The following is a 26,016-nucleotide window of genomic DNA, read 5'->3' as shown; positions in this document are numbered from 1 at the left end:
GTCTATCTGTCTGTGGTCTGTTTCTCCTGCTAGCACGTAACCTCCGTGAGGACTGGGGCCAGGAGAAGTGTGTCCAGCGCTGCGACCTGGGGGCTTGGCCAGAGAAGATGCTCAGTGAAGTTGTTCAATGCGTGTGTGAGGCTCAGAGAGCTGACGTTACATGTCCGAAGTCACACAGGTAGTAAAGGCACAGCAGGACGTGAAACCATGTCTTCCTGGCACCAAGTCCACAGTCTCGAGCATTTACTCACAGAAGAAATCTTTACAAAGCCTCAATTCTGTGCCAGACAGGGTGCCAAGGTGCTGGAGGTATAGAGCTGAAAGGATACCATCCCCACCCTCCAGAAGGACGAGAAAACCAGACTGGACTATTCCAAACACTAAGCAGGGTAGAATGAGGGTGATCACCAACTAGGTGCTGCCCCGTTACCACCACCCACCCCCCAAAAAGTCAGCCAGGTCACACAGACTCTGACCTCAATTTCCCCTGGAGAGGGGAATGGCTACCCACTCCAGTATTCTTGCCCAGAGAATCCCATGGACAGAGGAGCCTGGAGGGTTATAGTCCCTAGGGTCACAAAGAATCAGACACGACTGAGCAACTAACACTTTCACTTTTTTCCATTGACCACTGTATCTTTAAAAACTATTGTTATTTATTTATTTGGCTGCACCAGGTATTATTTGCAGTACGTGGGATCTTTAGTTGCAGCCCGCGGGATATTTTAGTGGCAGCATGAGACCGCTTAGTTGCGGCAGGCGGGACCTAGTTCCCTGACCAGGGATTGACATTGGAAATAGCACTGCAGAGTCTTAGCCACTGACTACCGGGGAAGTCCCCCACCAGCGACTTCAGTGCATTCCTTCTGCCATCACTGATTGCCATCATTTCTAACCATCAGCAGCGCGGCCACTATAGCCACCCCCCACCACAACCATCACCACCATCATCACGGCAGTCAATATTTGTCAAAACTTTCTGTAATTCTTTTTGGTTTGGCCCTTGCTCCTTGATAAAGCTCCCCATCAGTCTACAGTGATTATTGATCAAGGGAAGGGCTTGCTGGAGTGGAGCTGAGATGCAGGTAAGGATGGAGCAGGAGAGCAGGTGGGACAGTACAGGATCCCTTGTTTTAGGGAGATCTCTTGTTTTTCTCAAAAAGAATCAAGAAGATAAGCAGATTCAAGCCCCCTCCTCCTCCGCCAGACACTCTGGATCTTCACCCTGGTCGTCACTTGGTGGTAAGATGGTATCTTTCCCATTATCTCTTGCAATCTGTGTCTTTTGGGGCAAAGATGTACAAAGTGAAAATGAAGCTACCAATAAAGTGGAGTCAGTTCTTGGAACAAAAGGTATTAAAGAAAGCTGGAGTTTTGCCTGTACAACCTTGTTAGGTAGAAGAATGCACAATAGTATGTGAACCGTGAACTTCCAGATGTTCAAGCTGGATTTAGAAAAGGCAGGGGAACCAGAGATCAAATTGCCAACATCCACTGGATCATTGAAAAAGCAAGAGCATTCCAGAAAAACATCTACTTCTGCTTTATTGACTATGCCAAAGCCTTTGACTGTGTGGATCACAACAAACTGAAAAATTCTTCAAGAGATGGGAATACCTGACCACCTGACCTGCCTCCTGAGAAATCTGTATGCAGGTCAAGAAGCAACAGTTAGAACTTGACATGGAACAACTGCCTGGTTCCAAATCGGGAAAGGAGTACATCAAGGGTGTATATTGTCACCCTGCTTATTTAACTTACATGCAGAGTGCATCATGTGAAGTGCTGGGCTAGATGAAGCACAAGCTGGAATCAAGATTGCTGGGAGAAATATCAATAATCTCAGATATGCAGATGACACCACCCTTATGGCAGAAATAGAACTAAAGAGCCTCTTGATGAAAGTAAAAGAGGACAGTGAAAAAGTTGGCTTAAGGCTCTACATTCAGAAAACTAAGATCATGACATCCGGTCCCATCACTTCATGGCAAATAGATGGGGAAACAATGGAAACAGTGATAGACCCTATTTTGGGGGGCTCCAAAATCACTGCAGATGGTGACTGCAGCCATGAAATTAAAAGACGCTTGCTCCTTGGAAGAAAAGCTATGACCATCCTAGACAACATATTAACAAGCAGAGACATTACTTTGCCAACAAAGGTCTGTCTAGTCAAAGCTATGGTTTTTCCAGTAGTCATGTATGGATGTGAGAGTTGGACTATAAAGAAAGCTGAGCGCCAAAGAATTGATGCTTTTGAACTGTGGTGTTGGAGGAAACTCTTGAGAGTCCCTTGATCTGCAAGGAGATTCAACCAGCCCATCCTAAAGGAAATCAGTCCTGAATATTCATTGGAGGGACTGATATTGAAGCTGAAACTCCAATACTTTGGACACCTGATGCAAAGAGCCGACTCATTGGAAAAGACCCTGATGCTGGGAAAGATTGAAGGCAGGAGGAGAAGGGGACGACAGAGGATGAGATGGTTGAATAGCATCACTGACTCGATGGACATGAGTTTGAGCAAGCTCCAGGAGTTGGTGATGGACAGGGAAGCTTGGTGTGCTGCGGTTCATGAGGTCGCAAAGAGCTGGACACAACTGAGTGACTGAACTGAACTGAATGCACATGACCGTGAGATGGTGGGCATGCTCTGCCTGGCATGTTTAAGATACATGCGCTCATCTACACTTCTCATCTACTGACTCTTCCAGTCCTTGGTTTTCAGATGGGGACATTGAGTCAGAGTGGTGAGTCAGTTGTCCAAAGTCACACTGTTGGTGTTGACCTGAGATTTGGGTCACTGGGTCTCAACTGGTGGAGCTCTTGACCTCTGGGGACATCTGATAAGGTCTGGAACATTTTGGGGTTGTCAAAACTGGGGGATGCTAAGGATATCTAGTGGGCAGAGGCCAGGAAGTGTTAACATGCTACACTGTACAGAACAGTCCCCCATGACAGAAAATGCTCCAGCTCCAAATGTCACTAGCATTGAGGCTGAGGTCAAAATTCACAACTCAGCCTCAATGTGGGCAAACTGATCTGAGTGCCACCTGTGGCTTTACAGAAGCTGACCCATTATTTCACTGTGCTTTTCAGTTGAACTTCAGAAGATGTGGGCTCCAAGGTTAGCAACTCTCCATTCTCACGTAGGGCAGACCCAGGGCTCTCCCCAAACCTCACATTTTGCTAATGCTGCACTTTGCACCTCCCAGCAGTTTCTCAGATACACTCCATGCAGGGGTCCCCATCCTGTCTCGCTGACCTAAGGGAAAGGGCCTTGTGCTGGTAAGAGGCTGCCACCTCCAGATGTGCCACCCAGGCAGTTTCACTTACTCCCTCACATAACCCTGCAGTGGCAGATAGAACTATGCCCATTTCACAGATGAGGAAAGCGAAGGTGGGGGCATAGTCATCTATTGAACTTGGATGTTTCTGATGTACAGCTCAGGGTTCTTTCCTATACCCCGGGCGGCCTCCGAACTCCCTTTTCCATTTGTGAAATTTCTGAAGGCATCAACACAGTCTCTGGTTTTTCAAGTCAGGGTCTCAGACAGGAGGGTGGCAACCAGAACCCTTTCTCTACATCCTGACGTCACCCCCATCCTGTTGCCACTCCAACCTGCCACCGAATGGAAACGCGGTGGCCGTGACACGCAGGGCAGCACGCTGGGGCATGACTGCTCTCAGATTATCTGGAAGCTTCTCCCTCTTCTAATTGACTTCAAAGGTTTGGGTGTGTGTTGCTATAGTCAAACTATTTAAATTTTACTGTCTGGTAGGGCTCCTGTTTTGTCAAGATTCGCTTTTACTTTCCCAGAAACGAGCACATCCTTCACTTGAGGTACATTTTGCTTGCCTTTTTTTTCCCCTGATGAATTTTTAAGTTGTACAAACAGAATACAAAAACATTTTCTCAGTAAAAAAAAAAACTCCAAAAAACCATCTGGGCAAACGTGACCCAGGTCGCTTCGACTCCATTCCATCCCCTCCTTGTGGTGACCAGAGGAGCTTTTTGGGGATAAACACGCCTGGTACAGTTTCCATGTGTAGACTTACACCCTAGTTTGCTTTTTCCACCCGACAGTATACCTTGAAGATCTTTCTACATCCATGCATCCACCTTAGTTCAGAATTCTGCATCCTACTTCTTGCTTTTAGAGACAAAGCTACAATAAACACCTTTGCCAACTGTGCAAATGTGTAGACCCTAAGGCAGCTGCCTACAGGTAATTGGCTTGCTTGCAAGATGCTGAGCATTTAACATTTTCATGCAAATGGCTAAACTGCATTTCAAAAACCCATCTGCACTCACAACTGTGAGCGATGAACCCATGAGTCCTGACCTCTGTGTTGGAGCCAAGTCCTGACTTCACCAATCAAATTTGCCCATCGGAGAGGCAAGCAGAGCTTTGCAGCTCATTTTTGGCTACTAATGAGGTGTTACTAACATCTCTTCAAGGGTATCCTGGCAATTCCCAGTCCCTCTTCAGTAAAACAGCCTTTTAAAATCCTCTCCCCATTTAAAAATTTTGGTTGCTTTTACTTAATCATGGGTGGTAGGGTTTGCCTTTTAAACATGTTAATTCTGTTTTTAGCTTTGCTGGGGACACTTTCTGTGACACAGGCAACTTGGCAGGTCTTGGCTCCCAGTGTGTGTGTGTGTGTGTGTGTGTGTGTGTCTGTCTGTGTGTCTCAGGGGGCCCACCTTCACCTGCTCTTCCTGGGGTAAGAGGTGGGACCAAACCATTAGGCACCTCCAGTTTTTGTCAGTTTCTGATGAGAAAAGGAGCTGCCTTGTCTCCTTTATTCAGCACTAATAAGGAGTTTTGCTGGCAGTTCCTCAAATCAAAATTCAGCGGGGGCGGGAGGCATAAACCTGACTGAGGGGCAGGATCCTGAAGTTCCTTCGCCCTAGAGGTGGGGTTCCAGCAAAGTCCCTGGGACATGGATTTCCTATTCTCCCCACCTCCCCCCAACTACCCCCCCAGGCCCCTCCCACACCTGTTTCATCAGCTCCCAACGTCTTTACCTGAGGCCGTGGACGCAGGCCGGGGGAGAGCTGCTGGTCAAACAGCCTCTGCAGAGATTCCAGGGTAGGGAGGGCCCGGATGACTTCGCTGGGGGCGGGGGACAGGGTGAAGGGCAAGCGTTAGTGAGGACCAGCGCAGCATCGCGCACGGGCTCCAGCTGGACACGCGGGGTGCCCACACCCACTCTGGCAGAGGCAGAGATCCTTCGCAGAAGGGCAAGCCCAGGCAAAGATCCAGGCCTGCCAGAGCCCCCCCACTCCTGCCTGTCCCCCACCAGTCCCGCACTGGAGCCGTGATGCAGAAATCTGGTTCACCTCTGTTTAGCCACACTCAGCTGCGTAAGCCTGTAGAAACTCTGAATCGAGCAACCCAAAACGACTTAGAAATAATTTAGTAATCCATGGTCCCCAACTTGAGTGTTTATAAGAATCACACCCTCTCTGAGTGTTAAAAATACAAATGTCTGGGCCCCAACCTGATTTGGTCTGGAATCTGCATTTTAATTTTGTGCCCCAGGGGCTTCTGGTGGGGGCAGTCTGTGCTTTCTGGTTCAAATCCCCTCCTAGCAGCTGAGGTGGACGCCCCAGGGAGGTCTGTCATTGTCTGACTCGCTGACAATACCAAGACTTATTGATTCTCTGTTCCCATCTCATCTTCTATTTTCCCATTGCTTTGGACGGGGTGAGCAGACAATTTTGAGTTCTATTTTTCATCTGTTATTTCATCAAAAACTGTTCATGTTTTTTATACATTTAACATTCTTAGTGGCTTCCAAATATTCTATCAAGTAAATGTGCCAAAATCAATTGCTAGATATTTGGGTTATTTTGAGATTTTGGTAACTATAAGTAAAGGCTGCTGTGAACAGCTTTGTTCATAACGCTTTATTTTTCAACTTAAAAAATTCTTTTTAATTGGAGGATAATTGCTTTACAATATTGTGTTGGTTTCTGCCACATTTCGACATGGACTAGGCGAAGGTATGTGTATGTCCCCTCCCTCCTGAACCTCCCTCCCACCTCCCACCCCATCCCACCCCTCTAGGTTGTCACGGAGCTCTGGATTTGAGCTCCCTGTGTCACACAGCGAATTTCCACGGGCTATCTAGTTTTACATGCAGTGACGTATGTTTCCCTGCTGCTCTCTCCTTCCGCCCCCCGCCTCCTTCCCTCACTGTGCCCACGTCTCTTCCTCATGTCTGCATCTCCACTGCTGCCCTGCAGATAGGTTTGTCAGTACCAGCTTTCCAGATTCCATACACATGTATTCATATTTGTCTTTCTCTTTCTGACTTACTTCACTCTGTACAATAGGCTCTGGGTTTATCCACCTCATTTGACCTGAGTCAAAGGGTTCCTTTTTGTGGCTGAGTAATAGTCCACCGTGTATATGTACCAAAACTTCTTTATCCCTTCATCTGTCGATGAACACCCAGGGTGCTTCCATGTCCTAGCTCTTTCTTCTTTACTTATTTTCAATTACAGTTTCAAGGCAACCAGAGATGATGGCTCTTGATCAGTATTGCTAAGCCCTTGAGTGATGGTGGCTTTGGGCACTATTCCAGCCTGCTCATCATCTGTGCTATCTGAATTCTGTAGTTCTCTCCTCTCTCTCTTTCAGTGGACATAACAGTGCATTTCAGTACTGATGGACTGATTTGCATATCTTCAACTTCTAATGTCTAAGTGTTTTTCTGTGTGGTTGGTTTTTACTGTATTTCTCTCCCTAGAAATTTCATGTCCATTGTCGGTCTTCTGGTGGGAATTTTGTTGCTATTTTTGGAATTTTGTTGCTATTTTTATACATTGGCATAAACTACTTATTGCCTTGATTTTTATTTAATCTATGTGTTGTGGGTTCCCCTCCCTCCCATTCTGTTGTTTTCATCCTAGGTAGGCTAGATTTTATTATAAAATGCTTTATAGCTTTTTATTGCTCTATTTTTCATCTTTTCTTTGGAAATTTTTTGGCTTACCTTAGTTAAAAATTTGTCATTGGTATTTACTTGTGAGTAATTAGTTGCTCATTTAAATCAGTTTCTCACTCTTTTAAAAGCTATGTTATAAACAAGGTTTTGGAGGGTTGTTGTCATATCTTTTTAATTCCTTACTTCATATGAAATTTTTAAAAAAATACGTGGTGGAAATAAGTTCACCTTTTTCCGTATTGCTATTCATTGTCACTCAACTGCACTTGCTCTTTTTTTTCCACAGTTCTTTTGAACTAGTTCCTTGCACAAGCCCATCTCAGATATGATAGAATTTCTTGCCAGAATCTGTACCACTCATTCAACAAAAACTCTGGAGCTCCTCATGTACTAGACAATGCCATGTTCACACGCTGACACATCTCTCTGTTGCAAGGATGGTGTTGCAGTCTACTGACTTTGATCGGTCACCCTGGGGACTCCTCTGGGAGCCAAGGACAGGGTGGGGGCAGGTAACTGGCCCAGGGAAAAAGGGGGAAGAGCTGGGCAGACAGGGTTCTTGGTTTCTATCCCACCTCCACCAGAGCTGCTCAGTTCACATGATGGTATTCCCTTTAAACTATCACTTCATTAAAGAATTCTAGGCCAAAAAAAAATTCTAAAGCACTAATTCGGAACGTGTTTTAACATCAAACAGATCTCCCTCACTGTTCTCCTTTTTAAAAATTGCATTTTAAAAACACACAAGTACATATACACAAACTGAATCTTTAGAATTTTCTGAGAATAATGCTGTTATTCTCTGTATTTCCAAATATTCTCTGTATTTCTCTGTATTGGGTAAAATTTTGAGAAATCTGGCTTTCAGATGTGTCTGGAGATGTTGGTTAGGGTCAGAATGACCAATGACACAGAAGGACTTGAGTTGAAAGACTTGAGCACTGAAATTACAATACAGAAAGGATTTGTCCAAGGAAGTTACCATCAGCAGGGTCTCTGAGACTCAGCTTGTCTCAGTTTCAGGTCACCAGCTCAAGGGAAGATGAGGAGTAAAGATTGGGCCCACCTTGGTCTCTGAAAGTGAAAGTCACTCAGTCGTGTCTGATTCTTTGCGACCCCAAGGACTATACAGTCCATGGAATCCTCCAGGCCAGAATACTGGAGTGGGCAGCCTTTCCCTTCTCCAGGGGATCTTCCCAACCCAGGGATCAAACCCAGGTCTCCTGCATTGCAGGCGGATTCTTTACCAGCTGAGCTACCAGGGAAGCCCCCTTGGTCTCAGAGAGATGGTCAGTTTCCCCAAGATTCCCATTCAGTTTCCAGCTAGAACATCCAACGTTCTCTCAGTCCAGATCTGCAGACTCAGAAAGAGTGTTCTGATCCTTCGTTGTTTTCTTAATTTTTTCTTCTCCAATTTTTTGCTTCTTTTTGCTTTAGCAAAAATTTCTCATGCAGTTTCTTTTTCTTTTGTTAAAATGTTTAATGGAACGATTTTAATGTTTGCCTGTCAAGTGTAATTGGTTTTATATTTGACACATATTGCATTGTTAAGGAAGTATCCCTCTATTCCTTTTTAAAAAGTGATTTTTAAAAATTAGAAATTACTTTTATCAGGTCTATTAGGACACCTATGCAAATGATTTCTTTATTTTTAACCTACTGCATTGGAAGGACTGATGCTGAGGCTGAAACTCCAATACTTTGGCCACCTCATGCGAAGAGTTGACTCATTGGAAAAGACCCTGATGCTGGGAGGGATTGGGGGCTGGAGGAGAAGGGGACGACAGAGGATGAGATGGCTGGATGGCATCACCGACTCAATGCACATGAGTTTGGGTGAACTCCGGAAGTTGGTGATGGACAGGGAGGCCTGGGGTGCTGCGATTCATGGGGTCGCAAAGAGTTGGACACGACTGAGCGACTGAACTGAACTGAACCTACTGCTAAATTACAATGTTTTATTTTGATTCGATTTTGGAATGATTTCTTAGATAAAGCCTACATTTTTCATACCACTAAATTATATTTGCTAGAATATTACTGACATGTTATATACTTACATTAATAAGTGAAACTGGATATAGTTTATTATTTTAGGCTATTACCTTGATTAGGTTTCTGGTTTGGAATTCTACTTTTCTTGAATATTGAATTAGGTGATTTTTGTCATTCCCGAATAATTTATAAATTATGGTTATTATTCCTTGTTAAAGTTCAAAGTAGAGCATGCACAGTAATTTTTATGTTTCATATTTCACATTAAATATTTATTACATTTAATTATAATTTGAAGATTTGCAGCTATGTTATTGTATTCTTTATGACTTGTAAATCTTTAATGCAAATTATTAAATCTCCTACATTTCTAATTTTAAAAATTTCCTTGACTTTTTTCTTAATTTATTATTTTTTTAAATTATTTCCCCCTTGTTCTTTTACTTTCCACTTGTTGTTACTATTCATTCACTTAACAGAGATTTCTTAAAGACCTTGTTTGGTTCACTACTGTATCTCTAGCCCTTGGAACAGTATCTGGCTCTTGGTAGCGTGTGTCAATCCGGTGGGATCTGACTCTTTGCGACCCTATCGACCGTAGCCCGCCAGGCTCCTCTGTCCATGGGATTCTCCAAGCATGAACACTGGAGTAGGCTGCCATGCTTTCCTCCAGGGGATCTTACCAACCCAGGAATCGAATCCAAGTCTCTATGTCTCCTGCATTGGCAGGTGAGTTCTTTACCACTAGCACCGCCTGGGAAGCCCTGGCTCATAGTTGGCACACATTCAATCTTTACTCACAAATATTGAACAGATTACTGTTTCCAGTACTTTGCTTGACTGTGGCAGTATCTATGCAATCAGGATGTGGCCCATGATGCCTTCAGGAGACTAGAGCCTGGATTAAGTTTGTGTGTTTCACTTATCATTCTACCCCCACCCCGTTTCTGTAACAGAGCATTTAAATCTTTGGCTTTTCCTCCAAGTAGTGTTTTGGCTGCAAACACTCTGTACATCAGAACTTTCTGTATATCAGAACTTTCTGATATACAGAGGCTTGATTCCTCTGGGTTCCCAAACCTCTGCCAGGCAGGCTATCATTGCATGAAGTGCCTTCCTTAATTCAACTGTGATTTAGGAGATGGTCTAAAAGCACCCAGATGGTTGTGGCTAGTTTTGTTATCTCTATTTTCATCATCATTCTGTGTTCTGGGAACACAGAATGGACACTTCTGTTTTGGGTGTATTCATATCCAGCTGCTCAGTAGGCTGCTGGGTTCTTATTTTTAGGATCACCAGCACACTAACATTTCTGGAAAAAAAATTCTTGGAAACTTTTTGAAGGGAAGGCATGTGATTAGTACATTTTTACCAATTTTTTTAAATTGGCGAAGACTCCTTAGGCTTTTGAAGGATATCTATGTTGAGTTAATCCCAAGGAGAAATCAGTAGTCTTCTTGGAGATGCTGCTTCAGCATTTTTATCATGTCATCAAAGAGTTTGAAAAATATTAAGTATCGTAATTTTGAAAAGTAATGGTGCTATTCGTAATTACTTTCTGAATTCATCTTTGCTAGTGGCTTGCTGCTGCTGCTGCTGCTAAGTCGCTTCAGTCGTGTCCGACTCTGTTCGATCCCATAGACGGCAGCCCACCAGGCTCCCCGGTCCCTGGGATTCTCCAGGCAAGAACACTGGAGTGGGTTGCCATTTCCTCCTCCAGTGCATGAAAGTGAAAAGTGAAAGTGAAGTCACTCAGCCATGTCCGACTCTTCGAGACCCCATGGACTGCAGCCCACCAGGCTCCTCCGTCCATGGGATTTTCCAGGCAAGAGTATTGGAGTGGGGTGCCATTGCTAGTGGCTTAGAAGATTGTAAAAAGAGGTTACAGTACTCCTGTTTGGTTGTTCTGTGACTGGATCATTATAAGGCTTCTCAATACCTGGATTTAGCTCCTTTATAAGCCTGAAAACTTTTTTTTTTAAATATATTTAGTTATCAGATAAGCATCATTTTTTTCCCTGCTTCTTAGAGAGCCTGCCCTACCAGCTATAAGTTGAATCCCTATGCCCTCTTTCCAAAGACTATTGTTTTTTTAACCACACATTCTTTGCAGGGGCTTATCTAGTCCTCCCTTGTTATATATGTGTGTGTGTGTGTCTGTGTGTGTATATGCTTCCCTGACACTGCTCTGTTTTGTGATTTGTTTTATAAATTTGCTTTGAGAACTGTGGATTTATTTTATGGCCTCCAAAGAAGCAGTTATAATGATGATGAGGTATTTTTGTCTGGTTGGTTGGTTTCTTTATTAAAATTCTTACTTAACTGATAAAACACCCTCTCCCACACTTTGACCTGTTATTTTAAAATCCTACTTATGATTCTTCTTGTTTCTCCATTTCAGGAGTTATCAAGCATTTCCAGACTCTGGAGACTTAACTTTTTGCTCTCTTTCTCTGCAAAAGTTTGTCTGGTTCCAGATGATCTAACTTAGGGTTACGAATCTCCCTAGGGCCTTTGTGTTGCGGAGGCTCTTTCAGTTGCAGGCAATGGCATCGCAATGACATTTTTGCGGGGGAGGCTCTTGCACTGTTTCTCGCTCCTTAGTTCTCTGTGACCTTCCCATCCTCACCCCGGTGTCTGTGTTGGGCCAGGTGGTCTGAGCAGACAGACCTGCTACCTGAGGCTCCATCCTCAACCCCTGGTTCCAGGTCCTTCTCCTCCACCCACCTCAGTATCTGCCCCTGCCCTCTTCCCCTCTGCGTGCACTCCCCGCTGTGAGGACCTACCCCAGGTGTTTCCCAGCTTCAAGTGCCCACTGCATGCCGATGACTCCCAGATGTATATACCCTTACCCCTGAGGTCTCCTGGGATCTAACTTCTAGAACTAAGTCCTTGATTGATTGATGTCTAACAGCGCCTCAAGCCAATGGCAGTTCAGACAAAGATGATCCTCCTCAACCCTTTCCTCCTTGACTTTCCCCATCTGAGTAACTGCATCACGCACCACTCAGCTTCTTGCACCAAAGATCTAGGGATGGCCCTTGATTGGCCTTCCCCTGACCTACATCCATCTGCCAGCTCCACCAATCCACTCCCGCCCAGAGCACACCAGCTCTCAGCGCCCAACCATTAGGTCATTTAACAAATATCTATCAGCTGTTCCTGTATGCCAGGAACATACCTGTCCAAACCCAGGACTCGGCAGAATGCAAAGCAAATCCCTGCCTCCTCTGACTTCCTTTCTTGTGGGCCAGCCTTACATCACAGCAGCTCCCAGCTGTCTGCTGCTTTCGGTCTGCCTACTAAGATCCAGTCTCCAAAGCCCTGACTCAGATTACAGCACCATGCTGAAAATCTCCACCTGGCCTTGGGAGGCCTGGTGATGTGGTTCCTGCCAGTGTTGCCAGATAGCACACGGGTTGTTGTTTAGTCGCTCAGTCGTGTCTGACTCTTTGCGACCGCATGGACGGAAGCCCTCCAGACTCCTCTGTCCATGGGATTTCCCAGGCAAGAATACTGGAATGGGTTGCTATTTCTTCCTCCAGGGGATATTCTCCAATCAGGGATTGAACCCGCATCTCTTGTGTCTCCTGCATTGGCAGATGGATTCTCACCATAGTGCCACCTGGTTCCTCAGATTTTCTAAAATTCCATCCCTAATTGCATCTCCAAGCCTGACTATCACTTTGCTCATGAAGCGAAGACAAACAAATGGAGGTACAGGATTTAGAACATCACAGTGTCTCTGCTTCTAACTCGAAGTTAACTCTCCAGTAAATAAAGGAGTGGAAACCTAGAGAGCTAGCCGAGTTCAGGAAGCTGCTGGCACCACAAAGGTGAGGTGACCTAGATTCTAGGAAAGCCCAGGGAGCACAGCAGTGTTGGGCAAAGGTGCTGAATGGCTACATGAAGCTTATGGAGACACTGAAAGGTACAGCTCCTCCTGGACAAGGAAGCAGCAAAGGACAGGATCTCCAATGGAGCAGAAATACAAGCTTGCTACCAGCCATCATGAAATCGTGCTTCTTAAAAAGGAAGTGCCATGTGTTTGTGTGTGTTTCCTAGTAATAAACAATTTATAACAACAGCATCATATGGAGAAATAGCTTTCCGTGGAAATCTACAAAAATGATGGCTCTGGGTCCAAAGGCTGAAACTGCATTAGTTGAAAGCCAATTCATTGAACTGAAACCTGACTGGGCAATTTGATGAGTGCTCAATTTGTCAAAGAAATTATTTGCTGAATTTACCAAATGTACTGACTGTGCTTTTAAGAGCCTTTTAAAAGGAAGGTTCAATTTGATTACTGATGATGAAAGATTCTTTTTTGCATATTAACTAAGTGAAGATAGATAGGGCACCAGAGAAATTGACAAAAGAATTTTGAAACTGATGTTTATGTAATAAAACACAAAGTAGAGGCTGATAAAACCTCACCCCCATGAAATGCTATTTTTCCAACCAAAATGCTGACCTTTCATTTGCCATGGGATTGTTTTGGGTCTTTGTAATTTCTTTCAGATGCTTTAAAATGTTATTGTCCATTTTTTCAAGTATTTAAAGTAATTTTTTGGTCAGTTCTTCAGATAGCATATCAGCCTTAATTTTGTTCCCAATAATTAAGAAATTTTTGTTTTTTCAGTTGCTAATTTGTGTCTGACTCTTTGACCCCCATGGATGGCAGCATGCCAGGCTTCCCTGTCCTTCCCTGTTAATTTTAATGGTAATGAAATTAAAACACGGAAAGGAATTGGAATTTTTACCAATCCATCCTTCAGTGAATTCACTTGCAGAACACTGGCATTTTGGCCAATCGGCTCACTTTAAAAACCTGCCACCACTGCAATCTTGGGCCATCGCCACCCACACACTAAAGGGCTGACTTTATCTCCCCTTGGTGACCTTATGTGCTTATCAAATGTGCTGGCTGCAGCAAGAAGGACAAGAAGCAGCAAAAGCCTTAACCCCCGCATCCTGAGCAAGTGTGGAAGGGCTGGCAGTGTACTTCCGCCCACCCTTCCCATGGCAACTGGCCTCAAATTAACTTTCTTTCTTTTTTTTTAAACGCAGCCACCACCAAGTTCAAATACCATGAAAACAAAACCTCCAGCAACCACAGATTTCTAAGTCCCACTGACTGCTCAATTATCCCAAGTGACAGCTGAGCCAAGTTCGGGGATCACCCTACTGAGCTGGTTCCTGGTCCGCTGTCCGCCCCCCTCCCACCCCCACTGGGCAGCCATTACCCATAGAGCTCTTTGCAGAGGAGCGCGGTCAGTTTCTTCAAGTGAGGGAGACTGCTGGAGCCCGACTTGACAAAATCAGAGTCCAGGGAGAGCTGAGTGCTTAAATAATCTTGGATGGCTTTCAGATGCTCTTCTGGAATCCTGAGGGGAAAAAAGTAGAAATGACAACATGTTTTTTCTGTTCCTTTAGCCATAGACACCAACAGTAACAGGTAGAAGAAGAACTGTGTATTCTCAGAGCCTGCAGCTGAGACACGCCAACAGGAGAACCGTTTCCTGCACCTGGACAGGCTCCCTGGGTCTCAGTGAAGGGATGGAGAACAGGTCAGACAAGCATAAAGGGCCCATATGCAGGCTCCCTCTTAACCCACCCATAAAGGCTTTTCTGGTACGTGGGTGGGAGCCATACTCTACTGGCTGGGGATAGGAATCTTTATCCTTTGATAAGGAGACAGAAGAGCTCTGAAAATGTACAGAGGACTTGCTTTCCTGCTTCATCTATTCCTAAAGACAGAATCTAAGGGCTGAGGGATGCTCTAGTCTAGAGAAGGCAAATAGCTCCAGCTCACAGACCAACTCCCAAGTTCATGGCCAAAGGCCACTTGGAGCTCTGTGTCAAGGAGGTTCCCAGTCATCTGAGGCTCTGAGGGGAGTCTCTGTGATGAGTGATGGGGCTGGGGGTATGGTAGTGTGACAGCCTAGGTGCTGGGCCTTCACAGCTCCAACCCCTGCTCCCAGTCCCTTTCAGCTTCTGGATGAAGCACAGGGGCCTGAGTCAGGACCCATCCTTGCACAGGACAGCCCAGCAGAGGCAGAGCCCAGGCCTCATCACACCAGGGCCACCCCCGAGGCTGATCACACCTCTACATTCCATCTCCCAGTACTGGTTTTTTTTCTGGATAATTTTTAAAAATTGAATTTTTGTTCCTATAATAATGAACATTGTAATCACAGCAAGTATGCCCTGAACATACCATACTAGTCACTCTGTTTACCATGTTATGTTCATTTTCCTTTTTAAAAAAAAAATTATATATTTATCTGACTATGCCAGGTCTTAGTTGCAGCACTCGGGATCTTTACTTTTGGCATGTGGGTTCTTAGGTGCAGTATGTGGGATCTAGTTCCCTGACCAGGGATCGAACCTGGGCCCTCTGCATTGGTAGCACATAGTCTTAGCCACTGGAGCACCAGGGAAGGCCCTCATTTTCTCCTTTAATCCTCAAATCAATGTTATGAGGCAGATATTACTATTATTCCTATTCCACAACCAAGGAAATGGAGTGGGGTGGGGGAGGGGCTTAAGGACGTCGATTTACATGTGTGAAAAAATTCATACAAGCCTTAAATAGCTGTGCTCCAGCCTTGACATGCAATCAAGGTGAGACTAGAGGTTATAGGTTTTTTTTTTCTGTAGGATCCTGAAAAGAATGAAAGGTTGTTGCTCTTAAGATTGAAAAGATGTGGATTAGCCATTTTGACTTATTTAAGTTAGTAACTATTCACATACCAGTCTTCATAATATTTAAGTTTAACCTATACTCATTCTGAGTCTTGATCCAGTTTCCGCCTCAGTCTGGTTTACTAAAAAGGACAAATCTCTCCTATAGCATTAAGACTTTAACAGTTTTCATGCCTGTTGACTTGTAACTTTGAGATCATCAGAATTTGCTTTAGGAAGGTATGTCTGTTAAAACTCTTGTCAAAAAGTGTTGACATAAAGATGTAGACTCTGTTTATCAGAGAAAGTTGATTTTACTCAGTAGTCGGGCTTCCCTCATAGCCCAGTTGGTAAAGAATCTGCCTGCAGTGCAGGAGACCTGAGTTAGATTCCTGGGTCAGGAAGATCCCCTGGAGAAGGAAATGGCAACCCACTCCAGTATTCTTGCCTGGAGAATCCCATGGACAGAGGAGCCTGGCAGGCTACAGTCCATGGGGTCACAAGAGTCGGACACGACTTAGTGACTAAACCACAAACCAAACCTTGTATTAACTATGATCTAACTGATTAGATCAAATTAGCTTGCACAAAAGACTGTGTAGTTTGTCTTATAATTAAGAATAATCTAAAGGCAGTCCTCTGTGTACAAAAGTATTTATTTCACAAGCAACATAGATTAACTTGCAACCACAAGGCAGAATCTTAGTTTTTTGTGCCCAGAAGAGAACTGAGGGCAGGCACCATGGTCCCTCCTGTGTGTTCCACCTGCACACGCCCATCTCTAAGCAGAAGTTTTAGGAAAGTTCCAAGGCTGTCTGTTAACTGAGAAGTTACACCAAAGAGGGCTTCCTAGCTGGTTCAGTGGTAAAGAATCTGCCTGCAATGCAGGAGACATTAGATTGATTCCTGGGCTGGGAGGATCCCCTGGAGAAGGAAATGTCAACCCACTTCAGTATTTTGGCCTGGGAAATCCCAAGGACAGAGGAGCCTGATGGTCTACAGCCCACGTGGACCGTCACAAAAGGGTCACAAAAGAGTCGAACAGGACTTAGCAACTAACAACAACACATCGAAGAGGGCCACCTCCTGGGCTCACTGGCCCTCAGCTGGCCCCTCCGCCCCATCTCAGGAGCCGCGTGGAGGCTTGGCTGAACACTTCGTCCTGCCCCACAGGGCCCTGAGTCCCTTAAGAAGACATGTCCCTAGAGAGGAGGGACTGATAAGGAGATACAGCTAGGAGAACACACGAAGAGTCAGGAGGAGATGGGCAGCAGGGACACCATTGAGCATCTTTGCCTATTTCCTCAGGGACTGAACTGCATTTGGCACCTAAAACCTCAAGGAAACTAAAACAATGGGCTCTGCATGGACTCTTTTAATAAGTATTTGTTATGCAGACACATATATCAGGATGATCGTGATAATGAATCGACATATTTAGAGCATATTTAGCTTCTTGGTAAATAGAGCGAGGAATTCCAGGAGGGTGCAGAGACTACAGCCTGGTAGGCCTGGAGAAGAACTAGAGGATGTGTCAAGGTGGAAATAGCAACCAGGTATCTTAGCAACCAGCGGCTTGTGCGTTCCTTCAGGCCTTCCCTTTGTATTTTGCCAAATCAGATGGCAGGGGAGCAGCCCTGGGTGTCATAAATGAAGCTTTCAAGTTGGAGATGTTGCATGAGCCCTGCCAATAGGATATTATTTGGGGGGACTTTTTCTCATAAGGAAACAAAATAAATGTTTTGAAATGATTAACACGTGGAAATGACTGTGTGCTAATTCACTCACTGAACACAGATCTAGGAGCTCTGACTCGAAGCAGGTGACGTACTGGGTGTTGGGGACACAGTTCCCCTCAGAGAGAGTGCCCTGTGGAAGCCATCCTTTGGCCTGTGCTAAAGTCAGGGCCTCTGACTGGCAAAATAACCAACACCCTTCCCAGGCAATACAGCCACCTCGCATCATCCAGCCTGAGCCTGCCAAGGGGGCAAAGGAGCTGCGGGACCTCACTGACATGGACGAGTCTGGTGCCACCCATGGGGCCAGATCCTGAGAACCCTGGATCAGGGCAAGTAAAACAAGCTGGTAAAAGGACTGCATCTCACACCTTCCACCACACAGGCTTCCCTGGTGGCTCAGATGGTAAAGAATCTGCCTGCAATGCAGGAGGCCTGGATTTGATCCCTGGGTCAGGAAGATCCCCTGGAGGAGGGCATGGCAACCCACTCCAGTACCCTTGCCTGGAGAATCCCATGGACAGAGGAGCCTGGCGGGCTACAGTCCATGGGGTCACAAAGAGTCTGACATGACTGAACACTTTCCACTTTCCATAACACTTTCCACCACAAAGACAGGAGCAGTACGCTGTGCAGACCTCACAGTTCACACCACCAATGGACGGTTGCTCTGGCCCGTTTCCTGGTGACAAGGATGGTGGCCACCTTTGCACGAGGCCCAGAGCAGGTCCAGGCTGCAGTGCAGGCATCTCCTCTGCTGGAACCATGTGAATCAGGGAGAGGTGTTTGGGATGGGAATAGATGTCATGTGAGTTCATGGGAGGCCCCGGCCAGGGAATCACAGCTTAGGCCCCTGAGTCTGGAGCAGGCCCATGCCATTTGCGGCAGAGAATCGTCCATCATTCCAGAATCAGCTCCTGCCCTGGGGCCTGGTGGACATGGAGCATCTGGGCAAAGCCATTCAGTGCTCATTCGGTCAGAGCCACCCTGAGAACTAGAGACCCACCATTGGGAGGCCAGTGGGCTCCATGACACCCTGTCCTGGGGTGGAAGGGGCACCCCCAGGAGGGAAGCACAGGGTGAGCTGCCTGGGTGTCGTGGGGCCCACCAGGTGGAGACTCACCCACTGGTGTCCATGGTCTGTAGTCTCTGGAACAACGTCTCCGAGAGGCTCGGCCGGCCAACCTCGGCGGCTCGAGGGTTCTCCGTGGAAGCAGGGGCCTCCTTAGCCTCGCATGGCCCCGCAGGTAAAGGGATGATGTTTCTGGGTGGCAACTCGGGTGGAGACACGGCCCCTTCTACCCAAGACAAGAACAGGACAGCCGTCTGGGCCGAGTGCACCCTCCCTCAGCATCTCCACCCCCCCACGCCCTCTGTTGGTGATCTCCCCGCCCTCCCGTCACGTGGGGTCCAGGCCAGGCGCCCAGCCACAGACCTGCCTATGCCTACTCTGTCCCTTTCCGTCCTTGCTCCCTTGCCAGCTGACTCTGGGGGAGCTGACCAAGGACAGGTCTTGGTGGTCTCTGACCCGGGGCCCAGCACAGAGTGAGTCCCATTGAGATGCTCTGCAAACACCCGCTGGGATAAGGTGGCCGTGCCGGGATGGGCTGCTGGCCTGGGATGGGTGAAATCAGCCACCTCAGCGGCTCAGCAGGACAGCCGGCTGTGGGGCAGAGCAGGGGCCCTGGACCAGCTGACGCTGGGTGCCCATCACAGGAGGAGTGGGGCGGGGAGCAGGCAGGCCCCAGCCACACTCCCACCCAGGCCCGCTTTGCACTGGACTTTCCAGTCCCATCCTTCCTTCTCTATCCCTCCAGACGCTCAGAGACAATGGAAGACAGGGAGGGGCTCCCTCCACCCAAGTGACCAACTTGGCTTGGGAGATGGGGCTCCTGCCCACTCACTGGGGAAAACTTCCTTCCTGCACGTAGCAGAGATTGGGGGCAGGGGTGAGTCCTGAGCTCCTGGGGCCCGTGACATCTTGTCCCAGGCTCTCCCCACACAGAATGGCTACCCCACGGGCCTGGCCACAGACCTCCCCCAGGGACTGACACCTTGGACTGCACTGGCAGGGGTTGGGGTGGGGGCGGGGGTGGGGGAGGGCTGGGGTGGGGGAGGGAAAGTGGGGTGGGGGTGGGGAGGCTCCACTTCAAGCCAACAGGGCCTTGCTTGGGGAAGGGAAGCCGGCCATAGTGAGATTGTGTTTCTCTTTCCAGTCCTTTCGGGGAGGCCTTTTTCTAGTGTTGGGGTCTTTTTCTAGACCACCATGCCCAGAGGGGAGAAATGGGGTGGCGTGTGAGAGGAAATGCAGAGGGCATTTCAGCAGGATGGCATCTCAGTGTCAAGGCCCAGCCTGGACTCCTGGGTACTGCTGGGTGACACCACGCAGTCCCGGGCATAGCCCTGGCCCCAGACTCACGGTGGATGTGTCATCTCTGGCTATGTCACAGCCGAGGGCACCTCTTTCTGGGCCGGGGGAGGCGAGAAGGGACACAGCTGCCTCAGCCTGTGAGCTGTCCCCCTCAGCTCCTGCAGACCTGAGCACCTTTGAACACACTCTGGCTGGGCCTCACCTCCAGGAGCAGGTGGCTATTCAGAGCTGGCCCTCTGGTGAGGCCGCCGAGGCATTGTGCAATTGCTCGAGGTGGGTCTCCAGGGAGGTAATGGAAAGCTGGCCCGCAGAGGTGGGGGAAAGGACGCCCCATGGACGGCTGGGAGCAGCCAGACATAGGAGGAGCCAGGCCGGGGACCTCGGCACCTCTGGTCTCGTCTGTCCTTGTGGGGAGACCCCTAGGGGTCTTGTTGGTTCCAGGCCCTGGGACCTGGGACTTAGGGGGAGCCCTGGCCGGTTAAGAGTCTCAGTTATGTATCTCAGGGGTTTCTTTTAGGACCTGAACATTTGAGGGAAGAGAAGGGTAGCTCCCTGGCTGCACTGCCTCTCTCTGTCCGATTCTTGCCTGTGTGTCTGTCCTTCCACTGGTAAAGCAGCAGGACTGACTCTCATATACCTTTCAGGGGCTGTACCTTTGTTTTGTTTTGTTTTAATGACACTCTCATGAAACATCTTTCTCATCCTTCCAGTTTGGTGCAATGATCTCTTCCTCCCTTCTCTTTCCAGCAAAATTCAGCTAATTATTTTGACAATGATTTTAACAACATTGACTGTTTACTGTGTACTAGGCTCTGGGATCTACATTGACTCATTTGATGACACCGAGAGGTAGACAAGATTTTTAGTGTCTCTTTAAGAGAGGTCTGTGGTTTGGAGAGGTTAAGTAATTCATCCGAGGTCACACAGCTAAGAAGATGGGGAGCAGGAAGTTTGACCTAGGTCTGTCTGACCCCAGAGCCTTTGTTCCTAACAGGTCTTTAACCACCGTGTCACTCCCTCTGATAACCAGACCCACCTAATCTACAGGCACTTGAAGTGGGAGAAATACCCCAGAACTTAACCACGGGACTCAGATGGCAGGGACCCAAGGCACTTTCCCTCCGTCCTTTCCTACCTGTCTCCTCTTCTGGCTCATCTCCCGTGTCCTCCTCCTCCAGGGGCACAGGATACTGCAGGTGGGTCACCAAACCCATGTTTTCCTTCTTGTAAAACTCGATGAGCTGGTCCAACTTGGTGAAGAATCTCATGGGGACGCCTTCGGACGCCTGAGGACAAATCCCAAACAAGCACGTTGAACTGACTGGAACACCAGCCAACCACAAAGGCTGCCTGCAGCGGAGACCGACAAGACCGAGGGAGTGACCACAATCCAGAAAAAGTCCTGGGCTCCCGCACAGGGCCTGGCCACCATGCCCACACCCTCACAGCTGTAACCAGCAGCCTCTAACAGCCAGTCTGCAAAAGGCACAAATAGAACGGTTAAAAAAATTTTTTTTCTTTTGGTTTAAAAAAACACTTTTCTTCTAGAAAGTATTACGTTGCAGAAATAATGCATTTTCTTTATGGAAAAAATCTTAAATATATAATTAAATAAATCATCTGTAGTCCCACAACCCCAAGAGACACATTTTCAATAGTTTAGAATAGTTTTTCTAAACTATTGTGTATTTGTGTGTGTGTGTGTGTGTTTGGTAGGGGGAGTTATTAACCCTCCTTCCCCAAGAGCATTAATTTTTAAATACGGGGAAAATCTATTCTAGCAATTGTTTTACTTTTATGTTTTTCATTTTCGACATGATTCTGTATTACCAAAACTCAGAAAATGGTCAAGGCAGCACAAAAATCTTCCCTGATTTGTATCTCTGTTGCTAATGACAGGGCCAAGGGAGGGTAATTCTGGGTTGTTCAAATGCCCTGCGGCCAGGTCTCCTTATCTCTTGCTCAATGGCTCCAGCTGGAAACTCAAGTTCGACTGCAGCCGGTGTCTCCCACCTACGCCCCGCCTCTGCGGAGCCCCGCCCCCGCGGAGCCCCGCCCCTGCCGAGGCCCCGCCCACACGAAGGTGCCGCCTCGGTGACCACCCTCCCCAGGTGATCAGGTAGCAGGGCAGAATGAAGAACTGCAAGCAGGATATTTAGGGTCTCCTGGCTTCTGTACCCTACGGCTCCTAACCCAGCATGCCCCAGCGTCCTGCCCATCCTCCCTGTCCAGTTCCCTGATCCACTTCCCCTTGGTGTTCCATCCCAAGGAATTTGCACTCTGTCTCCCCTGAGGAAAGGGGAGAGACAGAACAGATTCCACTTCTGTCTCTCCCCTTTCCTCAGGCTCCACATTGGCCTCTCTGTCTCTCTCCACATGTATTTGTGTGTGTAGTACAATGCATACATGTATAAATCTATATGTGAGGGCACATCTGTGTGTTTGAGTATGTGGCTTAAGCTATTGAGTAAATTAGTAAAGAGTTTAACAAAAGGGTGTTTTGATTATTTTCAATAAATTCCCTTGCTTTCAGAAAGCCCCACAATAAAGCAATTTCTTTTGAGCATCATCGAACCAGAGAGATCTCAGCAGCAGCAGCCAGGCTACCTAAAAAGTAACCTAAATAGGTTCAAAACCCAAAATGAGAGGCATAACAAAAGTAATTTGACACGACACAGGGTCAATGAACTCGATTCAGTTAGAGCAGTCCTGATAGGTGTCATCCTGTTAAAGACTTTACAGCTAATGGATGACAAGCCATTAGGCATATGGAAAGAGGATGTGAAATATCAAAGAAAGTCAAGGTGAAATGACTCATGTGTGAGTCTGGAAAAGGGTTCTTAGCTGGAGGATGTCTGGGGAATGTGTGTCTGAGACAGCACATGAACTGTGGGAATTAGATGCCCCGATGCTAAGACACATATTATTTTATGTACTGCTAACAGCTAAAGCGTAAAACAAGATACACCATCATTCTGTGGGCACAGCTGACTTCAGAGATGTTTACGTGACAAGCACTTTAGAAATGATGAAATACGCTGGATACTAAGCGTGCAGAAGAACAGTTGTGTGTGTGTGTGTGTGTGTGTGTGTGTGTGTGTGTTAGTTGCTCAGTTTTGTCTGACTCTTTGCGACCCCATGGACTATACCCTGCTAGGCTCCTCTGTCCATGCGATTTTCCAGGCAAGTATACTGTAGTGGGTAGCCATTTCCTTCTCCAGGGGATCTTCCCAACCAGAGATCGAACCCCAGTGTCCCACATTGCAAACAGATTCTTTACTGCTTCGGCCACCAGGGGAGCCTGCAGAAGAACAGAAGACTCTAAAATTCACCTGAACACTATGGATCCAGTGAGTGGGGAGTGCTGTTGGTGAGAGAGAGACACTGGGGCCCTGCTTGTGCTAAGACTGAACACAGAGGCCAGGGAGCCAGGGCCTGGTGAACATGGGCTGCTGGCCGCCCAGGTGGTCCAGGTTCCCAGGAAGGTAGAGAAAGAGTCCAATCTCCAGGAAGGCGGAGCTTATGGAGGGTCTCCTTCCTGCATGTGTTGTATTGCAGCTCCCGGGAGGAGAGCAGCAAGGGCAAGCCTCAGGCACCTAAGGGACGGGTCTGCAGGCAGCAGACGACCCCAAAGCACAGACTTGCTGTGCACGCGTGGGTCAGTGGGGAGGGAGCAGGCTGTCTGAGCAGGTGGACACAGACACAGGGACGCAGAAGAAATGGTGAAGGCAGGACGCCAGCGGGGCCACAGGGCTCCCTGGCGGAGATGTCCCTGAGAAAATGTCCTCATAAGTCTCCGTCATTGGCACTGAGACTTGAAGCGCTTTGCAGACACTCCTTGAGAGCTGAGGTTCAAAGCACATTCAAGAGGAGCCGGAGGAGAGAAAGGTCAGGGTGCCCAGGGTTGTGGCGGCTCCTGAGCTGACCAGGCTCATTCAGGGGGGTCCGGACATGGGGGTTGGAGGCTCCGTATGCCCAGGAAGGAGTAGCCCAGCCACGGCCTTCTCACGCCTGCGCTGGGCTGAGAAAGGCCCTCCATCGAGGCAGGATGATGGCCAATCAAAGCCGACATTGGGAGTCGGGGCTTCCAAGTGGACAGTGCCTTGACCGTGGGGAATTGGCGCCTGGTCAAGTCCATATGTGCCTGCCTGTGGTGCAGCCCATTGTTGGGGACAGGGTCTGCTTGCTGTCATGTCCCCAGATGGAGCTGCAGGGCTGGACTGTCAGGGCAGGGATGCTTGGCGATTACTGCTTGGACGGACTTGCAGTACCGGGGTCAGGATGGACACTCGGGGGGAGAAAGGGGCAGAGACAGCCCTCAGTGGGCCTGGGAGGAGGTATGGAGAAATGGCTGGGGGAGTAGAGGTAGCAGGGGAGCACTTCCTCCCTTTACACTGCTCCCCCAAACTGATCCCCCCAAAGTGATGCCTTTTGAACAATTTAATGCAAAATGTCTGTCTGCGAGGTTGTTGAGTGTATTGTCAGAGCCAGGCAGGAAACAGATGCCACATTCAGCTGGGGGGCTTGGGAAGAATTTAGTGGGCGGGGTGTAGAATACCAATAAGAGGGGGTGCGGCCGTCCACCACCAGTGAAGTGGGGCGTCAGTGTTCACCCTGGACCGACCACGGGGGAGGGTGGACTCGGGACCCACAGATGCTGCCGGCACAGGAGCTGAGGCCTCTGTGAAGCCAACCCCCAGGCCCTACAGGGAGGGAATGGGGGCGGAAGGTCCCCCGCCCTCCATCACCCAGCTGTGCATGGCATTTGCCCAACCCACAAGAAACCAGGAGACTCGGAGGGCGTCTGGGCTCGAAAGCAGCCAGCAGCCGCACGCAGAGCCCGGGTGACAAGACGCCCGGGAAGCGGCGGGAAGGCAGGGCTCCCGAGTCCTGCGGGCAATGGCAAACCCCACAGCGGGAAGGGGGACCAGCCAGGCTTCTGGGGCAGGGGCCTCCCTGGGTCCCTAACAGCCGCCAGACTGCCTTCCTCATTCCGCAGCCGCTGCCTTCCTGTAGAGATCCCCCAAGTCATTTTGAAACAGAGAAGGAAACCCTGAAGCTCTAGCTAGCAGAGCACTGCAGACGCTGCCCTGTGCAGTTAGAGATGGGGGATTTCTGCTCTATGACAGCCCTTGCTCCACAAACAAATACAAATGCCTTCTCTCTGGAGCAGACTCCTAGCACACAGAGCAGACAGCATGATCTGAAAAAGCCCAGAGCAGCAATTCCTACGGTAAGTTGGCTTTTCATTCACAACGTGTGGGGCAAAGAACAGGCAGCCCTCAGGGATCGACTGAATGGACATGACTTTATGTTCATCACCAGAAGTGATACAGAAGGGGAAAAAAACACACACACGGTTAGTTCAGATCCTGGGACAAAGCACCTGAGTGATTTCTCACCTCCCCTTTCCAGGTCTATGGAAATTTCCAGGTGATTTCCAGCAAGATCGTTTCAGGATCAGTGGAGAGTGACTCACCAAGCCCAGCCGGGCCTGCTCCCTCTACAAGCTGATGAGTTTTTGGAAGAGAGGGACTCTGCTTGGTTCAGTCTTACGTGGTCGCCCAAGTGCCTTGCAAGGGTAATGACAGGCCCTAGCCCTGTTCGGGGAGATGTGTGCCTTGCCTAAAACCAACCTCACAGTTGAAAAGCTCTAGCTGGAGACACAGAAATGTGGCTTACTGAGCTGGGCCTGGCCAGGAGAGGTCCCTTCACCCTACGGCTTGGCACATGTGCGTACCCACGTACAATACTTCTGGGGAGGTGCAGAGCATGGGGGATCCCCTCCACCACCCAGGCCACCAGGGTCTTTAAAACAAAGGACAGCGGATGTCCAGACTGTGGGTGGCTCGTGGCTGCGGCCTCTGAGAAAGGCTTTGTCCCCGGAAACAATTCTTGCGCTCTGACTTTCAGGCGTGGTCCAGATGGAGGAGGAGCAGGGCAGGGAGGCCGGAGCGCTGGGCAGGCTGAACTTTCCCAGAAGATAATTTTAACCTCACACTGTCTGCTGTCTCTAAGTGGGGAACTGAAAGGAGGCGAGCCCCACCAACCCCTGCCCCACCTCAGGAGGAAGCCAACCAGGGGGTCTGGAAGAGGCTGGCACCTTCATTTTAAAATGAAAAGGCTATACAAGCATTGTGGAAATTTTACAAATAATGGGAAAGTGTTAAGAAGTGGGGTGGGGGAGGGGATTTGCTCATTACCTCACTGCAGCAAAGTGTTTCTTTTAAGTCCAAAGGAAAGTCTCTGTGCTCTGCTGTACTGTCA

The 26,016-nt window shown here is 48.1% G+C and overlaps 1 protein-coding gene and 1 non-coding gene across 2 annotated transcripts in view; both read right to left on the bottom strand.

The window, feature by feature from the left end:
- Positions 1-26,016, bottom strand: part of INPP5D (inositol polyphosphate-5-phosphatase D) — a 137,490-nt gene that overhangs the window by 58,659 nt on the left and 52,815 nt on the right. Inside the window, exons 3-6 of the mRNA XM_005895010.3 lie at positions 20,885-21,035; positions 18,502-18,676; positions 14,202-14,342; positions 5,033-5,120 (exon numbers count right to left, since the gene is read on the bottom strand). Of these exons, the coding sequence (XP_005895072.2) occupies positions 5,033-5,120; positions 14,202-14,342; positions 18,502-18,676; positions 20,885-21,035 (555 nt within the window). The remainder of the gene's footprint in view (positions 1-5,032; positions 5,121-14,201; positions 14,343-18,501; positions 18,677-20,884; positions 21,036-26,016) is intronic.
- TRNAG-ACC (transfer RNA glycine (anticodon ACC)) lies at positions 15,326-15,398 on the bottom strand. Its single transcript has one exon. It is a non-coding gene; the product is annotated as a tRNA-Gly (tRNA).

Source organism: Bos mutus, chromosome 3 (genome assembly GCF_027580195.1).
Source record: "Bos mutus isolate GX-2022 chromosome 3, NWIPB_WYAK_1.1, whole genome shotgun sequence".
In the NCBI taxonomy this organism is placed as follows: Eukaryota; Metazoa; Chordata; class Mammalia; order Artiodactyla; family Bovidae; genus Bos; species Bos mutus.
Note: the sequence above shows the minus strand (reverse complement) of the source record. Positions and strands in the feature narration are given on the sequence as shown.